At 55.3% G+C, this 17,793-nt stretch overlaps 1 protein-coding gene across 1 annotated transcript in view; it reads right to left on the reverse strand.

The window, feature by feature from the left end:
* Positions 1-15,966, reverse strand: part of SNTG2 (syntrophin gamma 2) — a 37,576-nt gene extending 21,610 nt beyond the window's left edge. Inside the window, 8 exon segments of the mRNA XM_036335464.1 lie at positions 717-804; positions 2,788-2,829; positions 2,929-2,972; positions 4,018-4,075; positions 4,152-4,208; positions 4,866-5,003; positions 7,382-7,562; positions 15,748-15,966. Coding sequence (XP_036191357.1) covers positions 717-804; positions 2,788-2,829; positions 2,929-2,972; positions 4,018-4,075; positions 4,152-4,208; positions 4,866-5,003; positions 7,382-7,562; positions 15,748-15,818 — 679 coding nt within the window. The 5' untranslated portion in view covers positions 15,819-15,966.
* Between the last annotated feature and the right edge of the window lie 1,827 nt (positions 15,967-17,793).

The following is a 17,793-nucleotide window of genomic DNA, read 5'->3' on the forward strand; positions in this document are numbered from 1 at the left end:
CGGCCCTGTCCCCCCAGGGCCTCCCCGAGGACAGGACGCCTGCCCCTGTGAAAAGTGCCCTCCGCCTCACTGCCCAGGACGACGCCACAAGGGCTGGACCCGCTGCCAAATCTAAGGGGGTGGCGCCTATAATTTCACACCATCATGGGGGCTGCAGAGAGTCCGTGGTCCTGGCCGAGTGCATGGTCCTGAGCGAGTGCGTGGTCCTGAGGGAGTGTGTGGTCCTGGCCGGGTCCATGGTCCTGGCCGGGTCCGTGGTCCTGGCCGGGTCCGTGGTCCTGGCCGAGTGCGTGGTCCTGGCCGAGTCCGTGGTTCTGACAGCTACAAGTCTATGACGGGCCTTCCTCGCTGGAGCACCGTCCATCCATGTGCAACACAGACCACTTGCCTGCCTGGCTGGGAGGCACCTGGGAAAGTTTCCTGCTACATTCTTCCTACACCAGGTTTCTCAAGGCCCCAGAGGGATTATAAACACACACTGTGTCTCTAAGTATGTGCCATGTGGGTGGACACAGACACATGGCCACAGGCAGCCGCCTTGAGAAAGGACAGCTCACTCATCGGCAGCGTGACCTTCAAGTCTGTGGAGGCAAACACAGACGCCTAGGGACGCGTCCCCCGGGCCGGTCTGTCCTTCTCTGCACATGTGGGCGCCACATCCTGGGGACACGTGCTGGGTGGGCAGTGGGGCTCCAGGTGCAAGGGCGCCCCTTTACCTAGTGGCAGCTTCAGAAACGATGGCGCTTCCCGGAGGAACTCCACTGTGATGGTCACCTCGCTGCCAGCATTTCTCAGGAGGTGCACCTGCCGGGAAAGCAAAGAGTCACTCTTTCACCCGGCGCACCCGGCAGGAGCGACACCAGATCCTCCACGTGCGCCTGCTTCTCCAGTCCTGAGGGCGGGGGTTACCCCCCAGGACAGAAGCCTCAGACACACAGGCCTGCCCGATCTGCCCAGGGGCTTGCGGGCGCATGGAGTCATCCCTGGGAGACACCGCGCAGCCAGCTGGGCCATGTTCTCACTTCCTCGCCTTCATCTGAGCCAACAAGCAGCCGGTGCTGCCTCCCCAGTGCCCTCCGGGAGGCGGACGAGAACCTCACAGAGGAGACACGCAGCCTGGGGGTCACGGAGCGTGTCCTCGTCCTGTGTGCCAGCCACACACGTGGACATGCGCAGAAGTGCACTGTGGAGGCCGGCCACCCACACCGCACCCTAGCCTCCACATCCTGCCCGGGAACGAGGGGCCCCCATCCTGCCCGGAACAAGGGACCCCCATTCTGCCCGGAACAAGGGACCCCCCCCATCCTGCCCGGGAACAAGGGACCCCCCATCCTGCCTGGGAACGAGGGGCCCCCCATCCTGCCTGGGAACGAGGGGCCCCTCCTCTGGCCGCTATTTGCCTCCACACCCTCTCCTCTGAAATGAGGGACTGGACCACCAGACAATCAGTTTCCACATTTCACATGTTGTAAACACTTTCAGCTCCAGAAGTCAGGATCCCACAACTTTCTCTGCTCCCACTGATTTGATGATCACGGAGCTTACACTCAAAGTAGCACTTGATCCTGAAATTGGTTTTTAAGTAGCTAATAGTATTCCATCTCTTAAAAACAGATGAAAGGCCTGACCGGTGTGGCTCAGTGGTTGAGTGTCGACCTATGAACCAGGAGGTCATTGCTTGATTCCCGGTCAGGGCACAGGCCCGGGTTGTGGGCTTGATCCCCAGTGTGGGGCATGCAGGAGGCAGCTGAGCCATGAGTCTCTCTCATCATCGATGTTTCTCCCTCTCTCCCTCTCCCTTCCTCTCTGAAATCAATAAAAGTATATTTAAAAAAACAAAACACAGATGAAGGAGCCAAAGAAAATTCACATGACTAGTTTACTTATTTAAAACTCCTCCATGTAAAACACTTACTATTTTAGTTCCTTTCCGTGATTTATTAAAATTCGAGATTTTCAACTAATGCGCTCTCTTCTGTCAAGACCAATATCAGGCCTGTGTTATCTCCAAGTGCCTCTGAAATTTTCATATTCTTAAAATATAAGGAACAGTCATTAGTGGGGACTTGACAACACTGTGTGTGAAGCTAGTCATCGCGTTTGCATGGTGTTATTATCTGAGCAACGCGGGGTTTTGTCCATGCGGCTGAACCCACACGCATCTTCTGTGTTAGCGTCCACTTTTGGGTTAGATCCCAGGTTTCCTTTGCTGCATGCGATCCTGTTTGCCAAGGGCACCGTGGGGTTACTGTAAACGTGTCTGATGTGTATGGTGCACAGGTAGGGGTTCTACGACCCTGAGCAATGTTCTTTGTCAACTGCTCAGTGACCCTTGTGCTTGGAATCCCAGCAAAGGGGGGAGCGCTGTGCCTCCCTTTACAAATCCTGTCCCGTCTGTACCCACGCTTCAGGACTGAGGGTGGCTCGGGCTGGGGTGCTCCAACCTCTGGGGAGGCTGGTCTGCTGCTCAGGGGGCCTTTCTGATGAGGAAGATCATGGGGGGACTGAGTACTTGTTAAATGGATTGAAATTCAAGGACATGAAACCAGGTCCCTGACCAGATAGGAGGCGCCTGAGAGCAGGAGAGCTGACAGGGAATGGGGGCGGGGGGGGGGGGGGGGACAGGCTAGGGCTGAATGTTGGCTCCGTCCTGTGACAACCTCGCCGACTCACCATGTCTGTCAGCGTCCGGTTCTGAAGTTCCGTGTCTGAAGTGTAAGTTTAGGGACAAGAACAGGACGAAAGAACATCTGGTCAACAGAACAAGAGACAGAGCAGAACACTCACCGCTTCCTCGTGGGTGGCGTTCTCTACATGGATGCCGTTAACCTGACAGACGACAAATGGAGAGTTTTGAGGAGGAGGGTTGATGGCGACAAGTCCAAAACAAAAGCACAGCAAAGCTAGGGCTGCAGGGGAGCTACTGGCCTGCAGGATGGAGTCTCCTGTGAACAGCATCCCTGTCTGGTCGGCTGCAAAGGCACAAAGGGGCAGTGTCAACAGGAAGTCAGTGACCTCGTGTTTGTCACAACTGCTGTGAAGGCTTAGAGTGTGTGTCACATGTGTCAGTGTGTGCACATGTGAGTGCAGGTGTCACGTGTGCAAATGTGAACATGTGTGTGAGTGTGAGCCATGTATGTGTGCATATGAGTGTGTTGGTGCATGCACATGTGAGTGTGTACATGTATATGAGTGTGCATGCACATGTGAGTGTCACCTGTGGGAATGTGTGAATGCATGGGAATGTGAGCATGTGTGAAAATGTGGCTGCAGGTGTGCGTGTGAATGTATGTACATGTGTGAGTATGGGTGTGAATGCATGTATGTGTGCATCTGTGAGCATGTGAGCATGTATGCTGTCCATTGTGTGTTCATGTGTGTGCGTGGGTGTGGCTCCCAAGCTGCCCCGCCCTAAGCTGCCCAGATGGCGGACTTTAAGCCCAGGACGAGAGTTACTTTCCAGACGCAGGCATGTGTGACGTGGACACAATGCCTCCTCCTCCAGTGGGAGGGTCTGCTGATGGGAGCGGCTGACCCCATTTCTCATCACGTCGACACCAACACGACACAGGAACCCGCAGCTGCTGAGCAGGGTCCCTTCCCGGCCGCTTTACTTCCAGGCCATGCCCCTCCCTCACCCTCCGCAGGGTCAGCGTCTGGAGGCGTGATGTCACTCACGGCAGAGACCTGACCGCCGACTTCTCCCACCATCCATTCGCCTCACTGCCTGACGAGGCCTCAGATCCCCCCACCCGCCCTGCTCGCTCAAACGCCGGATCTGCGGCGCCTTCCAAGGGGCGGGACGCTGCCTGTGAGCTGGGCGCTCTCAGGCCTGCGTGGCCCGTGGAGATGGACAAGGGCAGTGGGGTCAGGAAGGAAATAAGATACAGCCACAGAAATAAGTGCAGGTAAACCGCCTCCAGAGTAAGCAGGTGCTGAGTTTTCATTCTAAGTAGCACAGCCCGCCCCCCCACCCCGGAGCTGTCGATGCAGCACAGGAGTGTTGGCTGCTGTTACCTGCCTGGTCTTTGAATATCTTTGATATGATGACAGGGACTCCGTGCTCGGCACCGCCCTGGAAGACAGAGGAGGCGGTCACAGTCCCGCCAAGAGGCCACGGAGGCACACGGGGCGGGAGGCACGTGTCGTACCTTTACGCTCAGGCCCAGGCCACCCACGGGCTGTCTGCGAAGCGTCACGGTTCTGTGCTTCAAACAACGTAGAAAACAAACCAAGTTGAGGCTAAAACGCACAATCAGAGCGAACGCCAAGTGCACGCGGGCTTCCTCAGTCCAACTGCAGGACTGGTCACGCAGCGACGGTGCTCACACGACAGTGACGACCCCGCTTCAAATCTGCGTCTGCGGCGGCGCGTCCAGAACAGAAGAGACAAACCAGGCCCTGTGCCGTGCAATCCCTGCCAGGCGGGCGCCTCACCACCGTCCCCGAGGATGAGCCCCAGTGGACAACCAACCCCCGCTCCCCAGGGCAACCGGGCAGGCCACGGGCCGACTCCATCCATAATGAGTCTCTCTCATCGCTGATGTTTCTCTCCCTCTCTCTCTCTTCCTCTCTCTTTCTCCAAAGTCAATAAAACATATTAACATATATAATATAATAAACAACATGTTAACACTGTATATTGTTATTAATATTAATACATATTAGAATTAGTATATAAAAATTACATATAAATTATATATAATAACATGCAACCTACAATAACATGCTTATATATACATATAAACAGAGGCAGCGGCCCTTCACGACCGCCCTGAGCGGCGGCGTTCGGCGGCTCCGTGTGCTGAGCCCCCTGGCTCACCTGGACGCCATGGGCAGACTGGGCGCTGGCTGGCGGCACTTACGTTTGCACCAGGGCTGCTCCCACTGACACAGACGACACCCTGCCTCTGCAGTGTCAGCACCTCCCCGGTCAGCCTCAGCCGGACGGCGGAGGCATTTCCAGACGCCTCGTCGAGCAGCAAGGTAAAGCCTGTTTTCATCTGCAGACACAAAGTGGGACAAACGGCAGTGAGGCGCCCACACTCCAGGCCCAGGGGCCCAGCACCCCGGGGTGGGGGGCTGGAGAGCAGGCAGCGCCGCCCCCGGGAGCAGCTCAGAGCCTCGGGAGAGGCGGGCGGGCCGTGGATGTGGACGGAGCCGGGGAGGACTTGGGAGAGATGCGTCCCAGTCGCACTGGATCCAGAAAAGCAGCCGCGTCTGTGCTGAAGGAGACAGACCTGCTTCCCCTCTCCCGTGACAGACACACACAGGTCCTGTACCGCGACCCTCCGTCCTGCCCTCCCCCGGCTTCTCCAGGTCCCCTCCACCTGCCAGTCACTGAGACCCCAGCCCAGGCCCCACCACAGCTGCGCGGTGTGGCCTCCGCCCTCCTGCAGAGGGAGCTGCACATGCCCCTGTGTGTGAGCCGCCCCAACAAACCTCCACCGCTGCACGCCATCCACGGCTCCAGTTGTGTTATCCCTTCCAAACACCCCTTCCCATGTATTAGACACACCTACGCATACACACAAGCACACACACGTAGACACACAAACATGCATGACCACACACACGCACAAACACACGTGGACACACACAGCCGCACATGTGGGGTGTGCATGCATAAACACACTTGCACATATATTCATGCAGTCACACATGCAGTTCACACACGCACACAATTCACACACGCACAAACATAAGTAAATGCCCACATGCACACACGAGCACACGACGATGCAGCACATACATCAATGTGCCATGGTCAGGGCAGGAACACAGCCCCACGTGACAGACTGCGCCCATTCGGAGGATCGACCTCACCCCCTGGCCTCAGTTTCCTGATGTGCCACGTAAGGGAGTTCCATCCTTGCGGACGACACAGGGAGTGACCGGGATGGTAAAGCCCTGCGGGTGGGGGGGAACCCCACTGCAGCCCGTGCACCCCCGTCCCGGCTGGGAGCCAGGGCTTGGTGCAGTCCCCTGCCGCCTGCAAACGCTGACAGCTCCCTTCCCTCCTCGGACAGCCCTGCACACCCCCTTCCCCGGCTCCGTGCCCTCCCGCCCCAGCAGGTGGCTGTTCCATTCCGGCCATGCCCCCCTCCCTCTGCAGGCAGCTGTGATCCCCAGGGGCACGGGGCACATGTCCTAACGTTATTTGCAGAGCAATACACATGTGCATTCTACAAGACATCGTCCTATAACACATACCCCCAGAGACAATAAAGCAAAGCACCGAAAGGCACTTCCCTGTCCTGTTCTGAGCTCTGCTTCTCAGAAGAACCTGGTTGGACGTCCGAGCACCATCCTTTCCCCCGTCCACTGTCCCTTCCTGACAAGGAAGCCGGTGATGTCTGCCCACCTCAACACCATGATTCTGTGAGACAGTGAGGGTCATGACCAGGAGCGACACCCGGGCTCCTGTGGGGCCCCACCGAAGACGTCATCGCCCAGCGGGGTCCCGCGTCCCTATAGCATCAGCGCCCAGAAGCGCGCTTCCCACTGAAGTTCTGAGGACCAGCCACCAGGAGGCAGCTTCTCGCCTGACTGTTCACAGGGCTGTAAACTGCCTGTGGGATGAGCGCCCCAATTCTGCGATGCGGCCACTGGAGTGACCTTTCCCATTTACCCGACGCACGGCTGTCTCCTGACTTTCACCCACAAGCCCGAGGGAACTGGTGGTCCACAGTGTGTCCTACGTGTGACAGACGCACACGCAGCAGCTGGCCGAGGGCAGAGGTCACGCTAGCCATGCCCGTGCCTCTGTACCCGCATGTACAAGTGGGCACAGCTTCGGAACGCCGATTGTTCTCAAAGGAAAGTTGGGGAAACCAGTTCCTTTCCCTGGTAAGTAGCTCTAAGCCTACTTCATATTCAAGCCACCTCACACGAGATGAAGACTTGTGTGTGAATTTAAAAAGAAAATTCAAGGAAAGGAGAAGCCTGGGTTTTGCTTAGGGCTCCGCCCACACAGGCCAGTGACTGCCAAATCCATGGAAAGACAGCAATTCGGGCTCAGAGCTGGTGGCTCAGTGAGGAGCCCAGGGGTCCCACTGGGGATGCGGGTGTCTGCACATGCATGTGACGTGTGCACGACGTGTGGGTCTGCATGTGCGTGTGTTTGTGTGTGCCCATGTGAGCGCATGTGTGGCTCTGGTGGGTAGAAAAGGGGTGAGGGGTGAAGGACACTGGACACAGGGAACCAGACAGGACACGGAAGGTGCCCATGTCTGGCCGTCACTGCGCCGTGATGGCGTGTGCGTCCAAGGGGGTCACAGCTACTGGCACTTGTTCAGGAGCCTGGTCCAGGGCCACGCGTCCTCGTCAGATGCAAACTCTCTGGGTGTGGAAAGCTGAGCCGCAGGAGACCAGGCAGCACCTGATAAAACTCACGTTCGACGAGCAGCCTGGGGGGCGTCGGAATCTGACCGGCAGGAAGGCGCCCAGATGCAAACTTCAGCCCTGAAAGCCTGAGCGCGGCGGCCAGCCTCCTTCGCCACATGGCACGTACACTCACCCCTGAGTTCTGCGGCGCACCAACAATTGTGTCTTTGGCTGATCTGACAAAAAAGGGCAGACTGTGATTCATTCAGACCAGAATGGCTATTGTTGTTCTTTATTTGACAATCTGAGGGAAAGAGGCCAGTGCCCTGACTAAGGTCAGGTGTGGCATGTTTTACAAATTCTTTCATCCTGGGAAAGTCATACAGAAAATCACACACACACACCAGAAGCCCTGCTCCTGCGGGGCTGACTGGCGCTTAGAAAGCCAGGGGCCGAGAGGGGCTCCGGCGTGGAGTGCATCAGCGGGACGCGGGTCTGGTCGGTGACGTTCTATCCCTCAGTATCTCACCCTTCGCCTTTCGAGAAAAACGAAGTATTTTTGTGTGATGTCACATACTAACACAGGCTTTCACCACATCCCTTACTTCTATTTACTACAAGACAGTAACACCAGGTCTGCCCCTCGTCGCACTTCGCCAGACGGCTCTGGCGGGCTCCCGTGTGGGATGAGCTGCTGGTAGAGAAGTGAGCTTTGCAGGAATTGTGTTCTTGCTAAAGTGGGTGATAAACCAGAACTTCTTTTTGTCATCGATTTAATTATGAAACACAGGATAAAAACGGGGGATTAGCATCCAAAATATGTTGTTTTTCCCCATTTTGGCAGAGTCCCGACGACTCAGAAACATGATGTGTCCTTATGGTCACGCCTTCCTCGCAGATCTGTAGGCGGCAAACATTTCCCGGGAATTACTCGTCACCAGATGCTGTGCGTTTCTCGAGGAGGCTGTTTCTTCTGTCCTGGTGTTTACTATGCAAATCGTCTCCCCGAATCTGCTCACTGATAAAGAGGAACCTCAGACTGAGCTGTAATTGAAAGCTCGGTCCAACACATTGGACGCAGTAACATGCGGTTAAGAGTCTACGCTAACTAGAAAGGAGGCTAATCTGACTTGTCTGTACTTGCAAGCTTTTCACTTAAATCGACAAGCTCCATGAAAACCGCAGATGCCTCCACGGACTCTAAGATTACAAAATGAGCGGATGTTAAAGGGTGTCTGTTAGGAATTCTGAGTAATGATGTATCTACTTCTTAGCCCCAAAGTGACATGATACTTTCATAGTTATGTAATCGAATATAATTTCAATGCAATTACTGTCTCTGTGGAATCGTCAGCAGTGACTTTGTTAAAAGGGGCAGCACTCCGTGGGCACCCGATGGATAGAAAGTTACACGTGTGACATTAGAGTTAAGATCTTTCCGTGGAAAGTCACTTAGCACATTTGCGTGACCTGGGACTGATCTGCTCCTCTTCTTGCAGTTTCGTGACAGGGAACTACCTCTGAAGAGGAGAGCAGCCCTGGCCGGTTTGGCTTGTGGATGGAGCGTCGGCTGGGCCCTGGTCGGGCACGTACGGGAGGCAACCAATCGATGTTTCTCTCACATCAATGTTTCTCTTTGTCTTTCCCCCTCCCTTCCACTCTCCCTGAAAATCAACGGAAAAATATCCTCAGAGGAGAATTAACCAAAATAAATAAATAAAAATAAAGAGAACACATCCTTAGCGGCAAAACAATGGGCTCCTTCCAGGAGAAACGTGTGAAGAGACATTAGCAACGAAACTGTTCTGGGCCCGACCGGGTTCACGTGAAAACAGCCGTGGGTCCTGGCGGCTTCCTCTGGGAGGACGAGATCCCACACGCGGCTCCTGGGCATCCGGCCTGGGCCTCCGTCCGGGGGTCCCGTCTCGTCCAGTTCCCAGCACGGAGCCTGGCTCCCAGCAGGAGCTCAGACACGCCTGTGTGTGCACATTCATGACCAAGGACGCGATTCTAGCACCAGGAGGTCCCCAGCGCCAGGGAAAGCCTCCGGGCCGAGGAACCGGGGCCCCGCCCAGGCAGCGGGTCCCCCAGCGTTCCCACCCACAGGCAGAGCCCGGGGTTTCTCTCCTGCTACAGGGACCGGGACAACTTCAGGACTCAAACCAGATGCGAATTCCCTTCGTCAGAACCATGTGAGGCTGTGCTGGCCCGCACAGTGGACCTGTTCCCTAGCTCACCTGGGTCTCACCGCCCCCGGGGAAGGTCTGCGGGGTCATTTCATAGAGTGAACACGGAAGGTCATTACAGTGTGAAAATTCAAACGGATGGAGCCATTTGCTGAAGTATAATTATCTGAAATCATGAAGGGTAATAATATTCACCAGGAAGTATAATTATCTGAATCATTAAGGATAATAATATTCCACAGGACAAAATTATGTTTTACCATGAACAGTTATGTTGATTTGTAAAATGGATATTGAAATGTACCTGTTATAAAAATATAAAGATACTATTTTATCCAAACCCAAAATAGCTAATCGCCAACATAAAATTCTCAGGAGAAAAGCCAAAAAAGGGACTTACTCCCTCTTAGTCACAGAATGCATACCTTCCATTCAGATAAATATTTATTGATTCAACTGGTATGTACAGGGTGTCCCCACAACACATCCACACTTCAAATAAGTATTCATTCCAATGGTCTAAATCTGAAAAGAAAGAAACAGCCATGAAGCTATCAGAAAACAGCGTGTGCACATTTTGGGGGACACCCTGTAGGTACCCGCTACGAAGTGCCAGGCATGTAACTGACTCCGTCTCAGCTTCTGAAAGAAAGGGCGAGTCCCACTCACTCACAGGCAGCGCTGACAGAGACGAGTCCAGGGGACTAGCCCGGATCTAAGCCACGGCGTCCCGGACAGCGCCGGGTTCCGCAGCGGGAGGGGGTGAACAGCTGCCAGGGAGGGGCTGGCTGTGACAGGGACTAGAAACGAGCTGGCTCGGCTGTGGGGCAGGGGTGAGGGCGGGGTGGACGTGGAGGCAGAGGAAGCAGCACATGCAAAGGCCCAGCCAGCGGAAGGAACGCCCGTGCATCGGGAGTTTGACGCAGCCATGGCCTGGATGGTGGCATAAGCATGTGGGTGATGCTGGCATCCTGACATATGAACACGGGAGAAAACCCGGTTTCAGGATTGAGGCTGCGATGCTGGTTTTGGAAATGGGAGTTCATCGGCCAAGCAGGAGGCAGACGCGGGGGTCTGAGCCGAGTGGCCAAGGCCCAGCGGGGCGTCTGGGTGGATGGGGGGCAGGGAACGATGTAAACCAGAGGAGGGAGGACACCTGGCTACAAGTGTGGAAAGAGGAGAACGTACAACAGAAGCTCCGTGTGCTCCGAGATCCTGGGGAGGAAGGAGAGGAAGAGGCGGGCTTGTGGGTGGGCCAGGCAGGTCTGTGGTCTGGGCAGGGGTGGAGGCTGGAGGTGGAAGCAGGTGGCGGCAGCGACCAGGTGCTCAGAGCTCCGGGCACAGCCTGGGAGGGACAGACCCCAGGAAAGGGGCCAATACGCCCACTTCACAGTAAGGGAACTGGATGCAAATGTGTTCATTTATTCGTCTCACTCAACTCAGCATCTCCTCCTCCCACCCCAGTTACAGAGCAGCTAAATGTCTTCATGTGTAGCTCATGGAATGTGTTTCTTCCCTGGAATATACTTAAGTATTGCCTCCTGCACAAGTCCGACCAGGGCCCTGGCCTGGGAGGAGCCTGCAACCAAGGTATGTGTCCTTGACCAGAATCGCACCTGGGACCCTTCGGTCTGTAGGCCGACACTCTATCCACTGAGCCAAACCAGACAGGGCTGTTCCCCACATTAAAACAAGGGAGTATTGTTTGTGATGTCACAGACCTCACCAGAAATCCCACCACTGAAATCGAAGACGAGTCAGCAAGGACGAGAAACGTGTCCCCAAAGCGTAAGACCAACGGACAGCACGTCGCCCAGGAGACCAGGGAGTGTCTCCTACAACCACACGCCCTCACTAGGACAGCACACCCCTGCCTCAGGCCCTTCAATGCTTCCAGCCCCTTCCACGGAAGCAGCTTAGTCAAAATCCGAAAATGCGCTCAGTACAAATCCAACCTACACGCAGGACACGCTGCAGGGACGGCTCTCCACCAGTGGCTCCACCACGGGAATGCAGATGGCCAGGCACACGGGCGTATGGGCTCCCTTAACTCAGCAGCATGTGGAACAGGGAACAGCCACCACGGGGGGAAAGACATTCCTATGCCGAACAAGAGACATTTAAATCTGCCCAAATTCCCATTATTCACACAAGCAGCCATTGTTCAGAATGTGTTGTATTTTTTATATCAGAAAAAAAATATTTGACTAGAAATATACTGGGTCTTAAACAGCTTTCTTTGATATCACTTTTCTAATTAGAAGCACTAAGCTCTCTTTCTTAACTGAAATGATTATGTGACTATGCAAATTTAATGATGTCACGGAGAGTGACTAATAAGAAAATGAGTCTAGACCCCAATCATTCAAGTAAAAATGAACAGCCAGGAGAGGTTCATAGGACGTCAATATACAGGGCCATTTTTCAGCTATTTAAGCTGTGACTGTAGCTACAGATGTTCATGTTTTTAAAGACAGATGTGCGAACAGGATACTTAACAGATTCGTTTTCAATAACCGGGAACCTGAACCTTCCCATCCACTGGAGTTCAAGGGTGGTGCATTAAGCACCCAGCATTTCTGAAAACAAAAAGTTATTCTTGCTCTTCCCATGCTGTGTCATTATTCTAATCCTTGGTGTCCGATGCTGATAAAACTTCTTGCAAATACAGGTCACGCAGGTTGTATCATACAGTCAAGGCTCTCCTATGTCCACAGCAGCACAGTTTACCATAGCTAAGATTTGGAAACAGCCTAAGTGCCCTCAGCAGATGAGTGGGTTAAAAACTATGGTACATCCACACAATGGAATACTACCCTGCTGTAAAAAAAGAAAGAAATTTCACCATTTGCAACAGCACAGAGGGACCTGGGGAGCATTATGCTAAGCGAGATAAGCCAGTCCGAGAAAGATAAATATCGCATGACCTCACTCATTTGTGGAATATAATGAACAAAATAAACTGATGAAAAAAATAGATCCAGAGACTTAGAAGCATGGAACAGGCTGTCAAACCTCAGAGGGAAGCGGGGAGTAAGAGATGAACCAAAGGACGTGCGTATATACGCATAACCAACGGACACAGACAATTGGGGGGAGGGGACATGTGCTGGGGGGCGGCGGGGAGAGGTCAATGCGGGAAAAGGAGACATGTAAAACTTTCAACAATAAATAATTAAATATATACATATACATATACATTTTAAAAAGAAAGACTGCAGGCTACAGAAAATAAATTAAGAAAAATTTAAAAACAAAAACAAGATTTGGGAACCAAGATGGCGGCATAGGTTAACGCCGGAGTTTGCTGCCTTGAGCAACTACTTCAAAAGTGAAACTAAAAAACGGAACGGACATCACCCAGAACCACAGGAACGCTGGCTGAGTGGAAGTCCTACAACTAGGAGGAAAGAGAAACGCATACGGACACTCAGAGGAGGCGCAGTGCTGAAGTCAAATTCTGAGGTGCGGAGTGCGTGGAGCGGGCTGGCCGGCGGAGGGTGCGGTTGGCGTTTTCAATCGGGAGGGAGTCGCAGACTCTGAGCTCCAGATACAGGCGAGTCTTTAGGGACCCAGACTCAAACGGGGGAAGCGGGACTGTCTGGCTTCGGTCAGAGCGAGTGCAGCTTTCTCTCCGAGGTTTGCAGCGGTTGCTGGGACTCAGAGAGGCAGAGCCCCTGGGGACAGGACTGAGAGCCGCCATAACTGCTCTCTCCGGCCCACCCTGTTGATCCTGTGCGACCCACCCAGCCCCGCCCAAGCCCTGCACAGAGGCATTTGCCAGATAGCCTCAGGCAAAGGCTAGATTAGCACCTCCCTAGAGGACAGAAGTTCTCTCACTGCAGACACAGCTGATTCTCACAGCCACTTGGCCTGGAGGTCAAACCCTCCCTGGTATTAGCTACAACAATCAAGGTTTAACTATAAGACTGCGCACAAAGACCACTAGGGGGTGCACCAAGGAAGCATAACAAAATGCGGAGACAAAGAAACAGGACAAAATTGTCAATGGAAGATATAGAGTTCAGAACCACACTTTTAAGGTCTCTCAAGAACTGTTTAGAAGCCGCCGATAAACTTAATGAGATCTACAAGAAAACTAATGAGACCCTCGATGTTATATTGGGGAACCAACTAGAAATTAAGCATACACGGACTGAAATAACGAATATTATACAGACTCCCGACAGCAGACCAGAGGAGCGCAAGAATCAAGTCAATGATTTGAAATGCGAGGAAGCAAAAAACACCCAACCGGAAAAGCAAAATGAAAAAAGAATCCGAAAATACGAGGATAGTGTAAGGAGCCTCTGGGACAGCTTCAAGCGTACCAACATCAGAATTATAGGGGTGCCAGAAGATGAGAGAGAGCAAGATATTGAAAACCTATTTGAAGAAATAATGACAGAAAACTTCCCCCACCTGGTGAAAGAAATGGACTTACAGGTCCAAGAAGCGCGGAGAACCCCAAACAAAAGGAATCCAAAGAGGACCACACCAAGACACATCATCATTAAAATGCCAAGAGCAAAAGATAAAGAGAGAATCTTAAAAACAGCAAGAGAAAGAAACTCAGTTACCTACAAGGGAATACCCATACGACTGTCAGCTGATTTCTCAACAGAAACTTTGCAGGCCAGAAGGGAGTGGCAAGAAATATTCAAAGTGATGAATACCAAGAACCTACAACCAAGATTACTTTATCCAGCAAAGCTGTCATTCAGAATTGAAGGTCAGATAAAGAGCTTCACAGATAAGGAAAAGCTAAAGGAGTTCATCACCACCAAACCAGTATTATATGAAATGCTGAAAGGTATCCTTTAAGAAGAGGAAGAAGAAGAAAAAGGTAAAGATACAAATTATGAACACCAAATACACATCTATCAACAAGTGAATCTAAGAATCAAGTGAATAAATCATCTGATGAACAGAATGAACTGGTGATTATAATAGAATCAGAGGCATAGAAAGGGAATGGACTATTCTTGGGGGGGAAAGGGGTGTGGGAGATGCGGGAAGAGACTGGACAAAAATCGTGCACCTATGGATGAGGACATTGGGTGGGGAGTGAGGGCGGAGGGTGGGGCGGGAACTGTGAGGAGGGGAGTTATGGGGAGGAAAAATGAGGAACAAATGTAATAATCTGAACAATAAAGATTTAATTAAAAATAAAAAAATAAAAAAACCCCAAAAACAAAAAACCCACCAGCAGCACGAACCCCATCCTGCAGCCGAGGGGCGGCCAGCGCCCCCTGGCGGCGCGCTCCAGAGCCAGCGCCCACGGAGTCCACAGTCGCTCACGGAGCGTATTGGGGGGCCTTGCCGTTCATTTCTTTGTAAAAACTGGAGTGACTGCCAACACGCATCCGCGCGGTGAGTTCCGCGCGGGACAAACCCGCTGCAACCACAGGAGGACAGCGAGACCTTTCCCGCCGGGAGCGCTCCTTTCCAAACCCAAGCAGCGCTTTCTGCCCTCAGCCGCTCCGCGCCCTCAGCGGCAGCTGCTTCCAACGGCACCGGCCCGTCCCCAGGGGAGCCGCCCCCGCACCGCGGGCTCAGCTGCAAAGGCTTGAACAGACCGGCTGCCCACGGTGCCGGCGAGGGTGCTGCGGCCCATGCGGGTGGGAACGGACGGAGGGGCACCGCCTGTGCACAGGTGAGTGTGTGAGTGTGTGTGTGCGCGCGCGCGTGTGTGAGTGTGAGTGTGTGCTCTCTACGCCCGGCTGAGAGGCATGTGACAAACAGCACCTTGCAGGAAGCTCCCCACCTGCCGGGGTCTGGGCACTGTCACTCAGGCCCCGCGGGGGTGGGTGGGTGGGGGTCACCGCGGCGGCAGGAACTCGGTTCTTTCCTAACTGCCTCCAGGACACGGGCTGCGGGTGGCAACTTGACCGTTTCCACCAACTTTTCACGGAGGTCTGAGCCGCATGTCGGCTCTTCCTCACGCAAGTTCAGTTATTTCAAAATGGGGGGTGGGGGGCAGACAAGAAGAGACGCGGAAGCCGGTGCTAGGAGCCCCGAGTTCCTGGCCGGGAAGGCGCCCGCGACCCTCCAGGTGGCACCTCCGCACCCGGCCCGCCAGGCGGTGGCCCCGGGACGCTCACAGAGAAACGGGGGCGAACCCAGACCCCAGCTCCGCAGAGCCAGCGCCCCGCGCTGCCCGGGGGCGCGGGTGAGGGGGGGCGCGGGACAAAAGGGGGCCCCACGTCAGGAGAGGCGCGGAGGGCTCCCTCACCCGTACGGGCACCGGCAGGCGGCTCGGGGGCCCGCGGGAGGCGGCCGGGGGCGTGGGTTTGTCGCCATCATCACCTCCCACGCGGCGGGGCCGCGCTCCGGGCCGGGCGAGCTCAGTCCTGGGCCCCGCGCGAGCACCCACCTGCCCCGCGGGCGCAGCGTTCGCGTCCCACTCGGCTGCGGCTCCCGCTCGGCTGCCCGCGGCGGAAGGGGGCCCAGAGCTCCGCCCCCCGCCCGCCAGCTCCGCCCCCGCCAGCTCCGCCCCCGCCAGCTCCGCCCCTCCCCGAGCTCCGCCCACCAATCGCGAGCACCAGCCCCGCGTGCGCAGCGTTCGCGTCCCATTCGACTGCGGCTCCCGCTCGGCTGCCCGAGGCGGAAGGGGGCCAAAGCACTGCTCCCCGCCCGCCAGCTCCGCCCCCGCCCCGCCCGCCAACCGCGAGCCCCGCCCCCTCCCTGAGCCCCGCCTACCGCCCCGGGAGGAGGGGCGCGCTCCCCAGGTGCGGGCGGGCTCGCCGAGCGGGGCCTGGGGCGCCTGGAGGCCTGTGGGCGGTGGACTAGGCCCGCTGTCGGGGAGCTGCGGGTGGAGGAGCGCAGAAGCCCCTTTCCTCGCCACCCGCGCGCCCCTCAGCGTCAGCTCACACCAGGGCCGCTGCTGGGCACGCGCTGGGCTCCGCGTCCCCGGGCGCTGCCAGCTGCGAGCTGGTTCCCCTTCTGCTCTGAGCCCAGAGGGATCCCAGGACGGCAGGACAAGGTCGTGCACACTCAAGTCGGCCTAACTTACATGTGAGTGAAGCTGGCGGGGATAAGTCTCAGGAAATAAGCCCAGAAGCACAGGCTACCCCCGCCACGAAGCAGCACCCGTTTCCCTCCGTGTCCGAATCCTGGGTCGAGCCCCGCCCCCTGCTCTGTGAACAGCACGCCAGCTCGCCCCCCGACCCTCCAAGGCCAGGAGCAGCCCCTATCGTCACAGCCGTCATCATCAAACAGCAACTGCAAGGAAGTCAGTGAAGTTTGCAGCCTTAGTCGAATTCAAGCCGTTGCTGATAGAAACATGAGTATCTGGATTTACTGCCCATCAGACCCCGAGGGAGAGAACCTGACACAAAGCCCAGCAGGACCGAGTCCCCGTTATCTAGGGCTCAGCTAGGGGCATCCACTGTCATTCATGCCCGACTGCAACCGAGTCAGCCAGCCACGGCATAATTCTAAACTGTACATCGCAGACTCATAATGCAATTGTATCCATGACAGTTGGCTCTGATTCTTAAAAACGTCTATTTAAGGCCAAGGCAGAGGAGGCTGCACACACCCAGGACGGAGGCTGGAGGCCAGAGGCCATCACAAGAGCTGTGTCCGGGTGTGACCTGTGACCACCTCCTGCAGGCAGCTCTCCCTCCCAGAGAAGTTGCCTGCCCACGAGTCCTCGCCCCTCCCTCCATCCACAGAGACACCAGGACCACGAGGCCATAGGCTCAGTGTCCTGTGAGCCCAGCTCCCGTGTGATGGTCCCTCTCAGGCTGAGGACACAGGAGGGAGGGAGGGAATAAGGGAGGGAGGGAGAAGGGAGGCCTAGAGGTGATTTTCGTGGCAGGAGGGGAAGCTGTGATGCTGTGGCCGTGGCGACCTGCAGCTTCCTCACCAGACTGCTGAGCACATGGCACTGGTCCAGCCCCAAGCCTGGACCCTGGAGAGAGGAGGCTTCACGGGGCGTTTGCCAAATAACGCAGCCACAGGATGGGAGACGGGGCGAGGTTCACCCTGAATGTAATCCTCCCAATGAACTGCAAAGTGAACACCAGCTCTGTGAGCTTGCAGTGCCGATGGACGAGGAACAGAAAACTCACGGTGCATCTTCAGGGATCACTTCAAATATAACCTGTGTTCAGAACACTTCCCTGCCGTGGAAACGCGCGAGAAGCTTCAGGATCCCCAGACGCTGGCACTAAGCTGTGAGCCTGAGCACAGAGGCCCGTTTGGAAGACACCGTGCTGGTATCACCACTGCAAGGATTTAAGAGCGTTAGAGCACAGTGCGTCCATTTCCTCCC

This window comes from Myotis myotis, unplaced genomic scaffold (assembly GCF_014108235.1).
Source record: "Myotis myotis isolate mMyoMyo1 unplaced genomic scaffold, mMyoMyo1.p scaffold_m19_p_14, whole genome shotgun sequence".
Taxonomy (NCBI): domain Eukaryota; kingdom Metazoa; phylum Chordata; class Mammalia; order Chiroptera; family Vespertilionidae; genus Myotis; species Myotis myotis.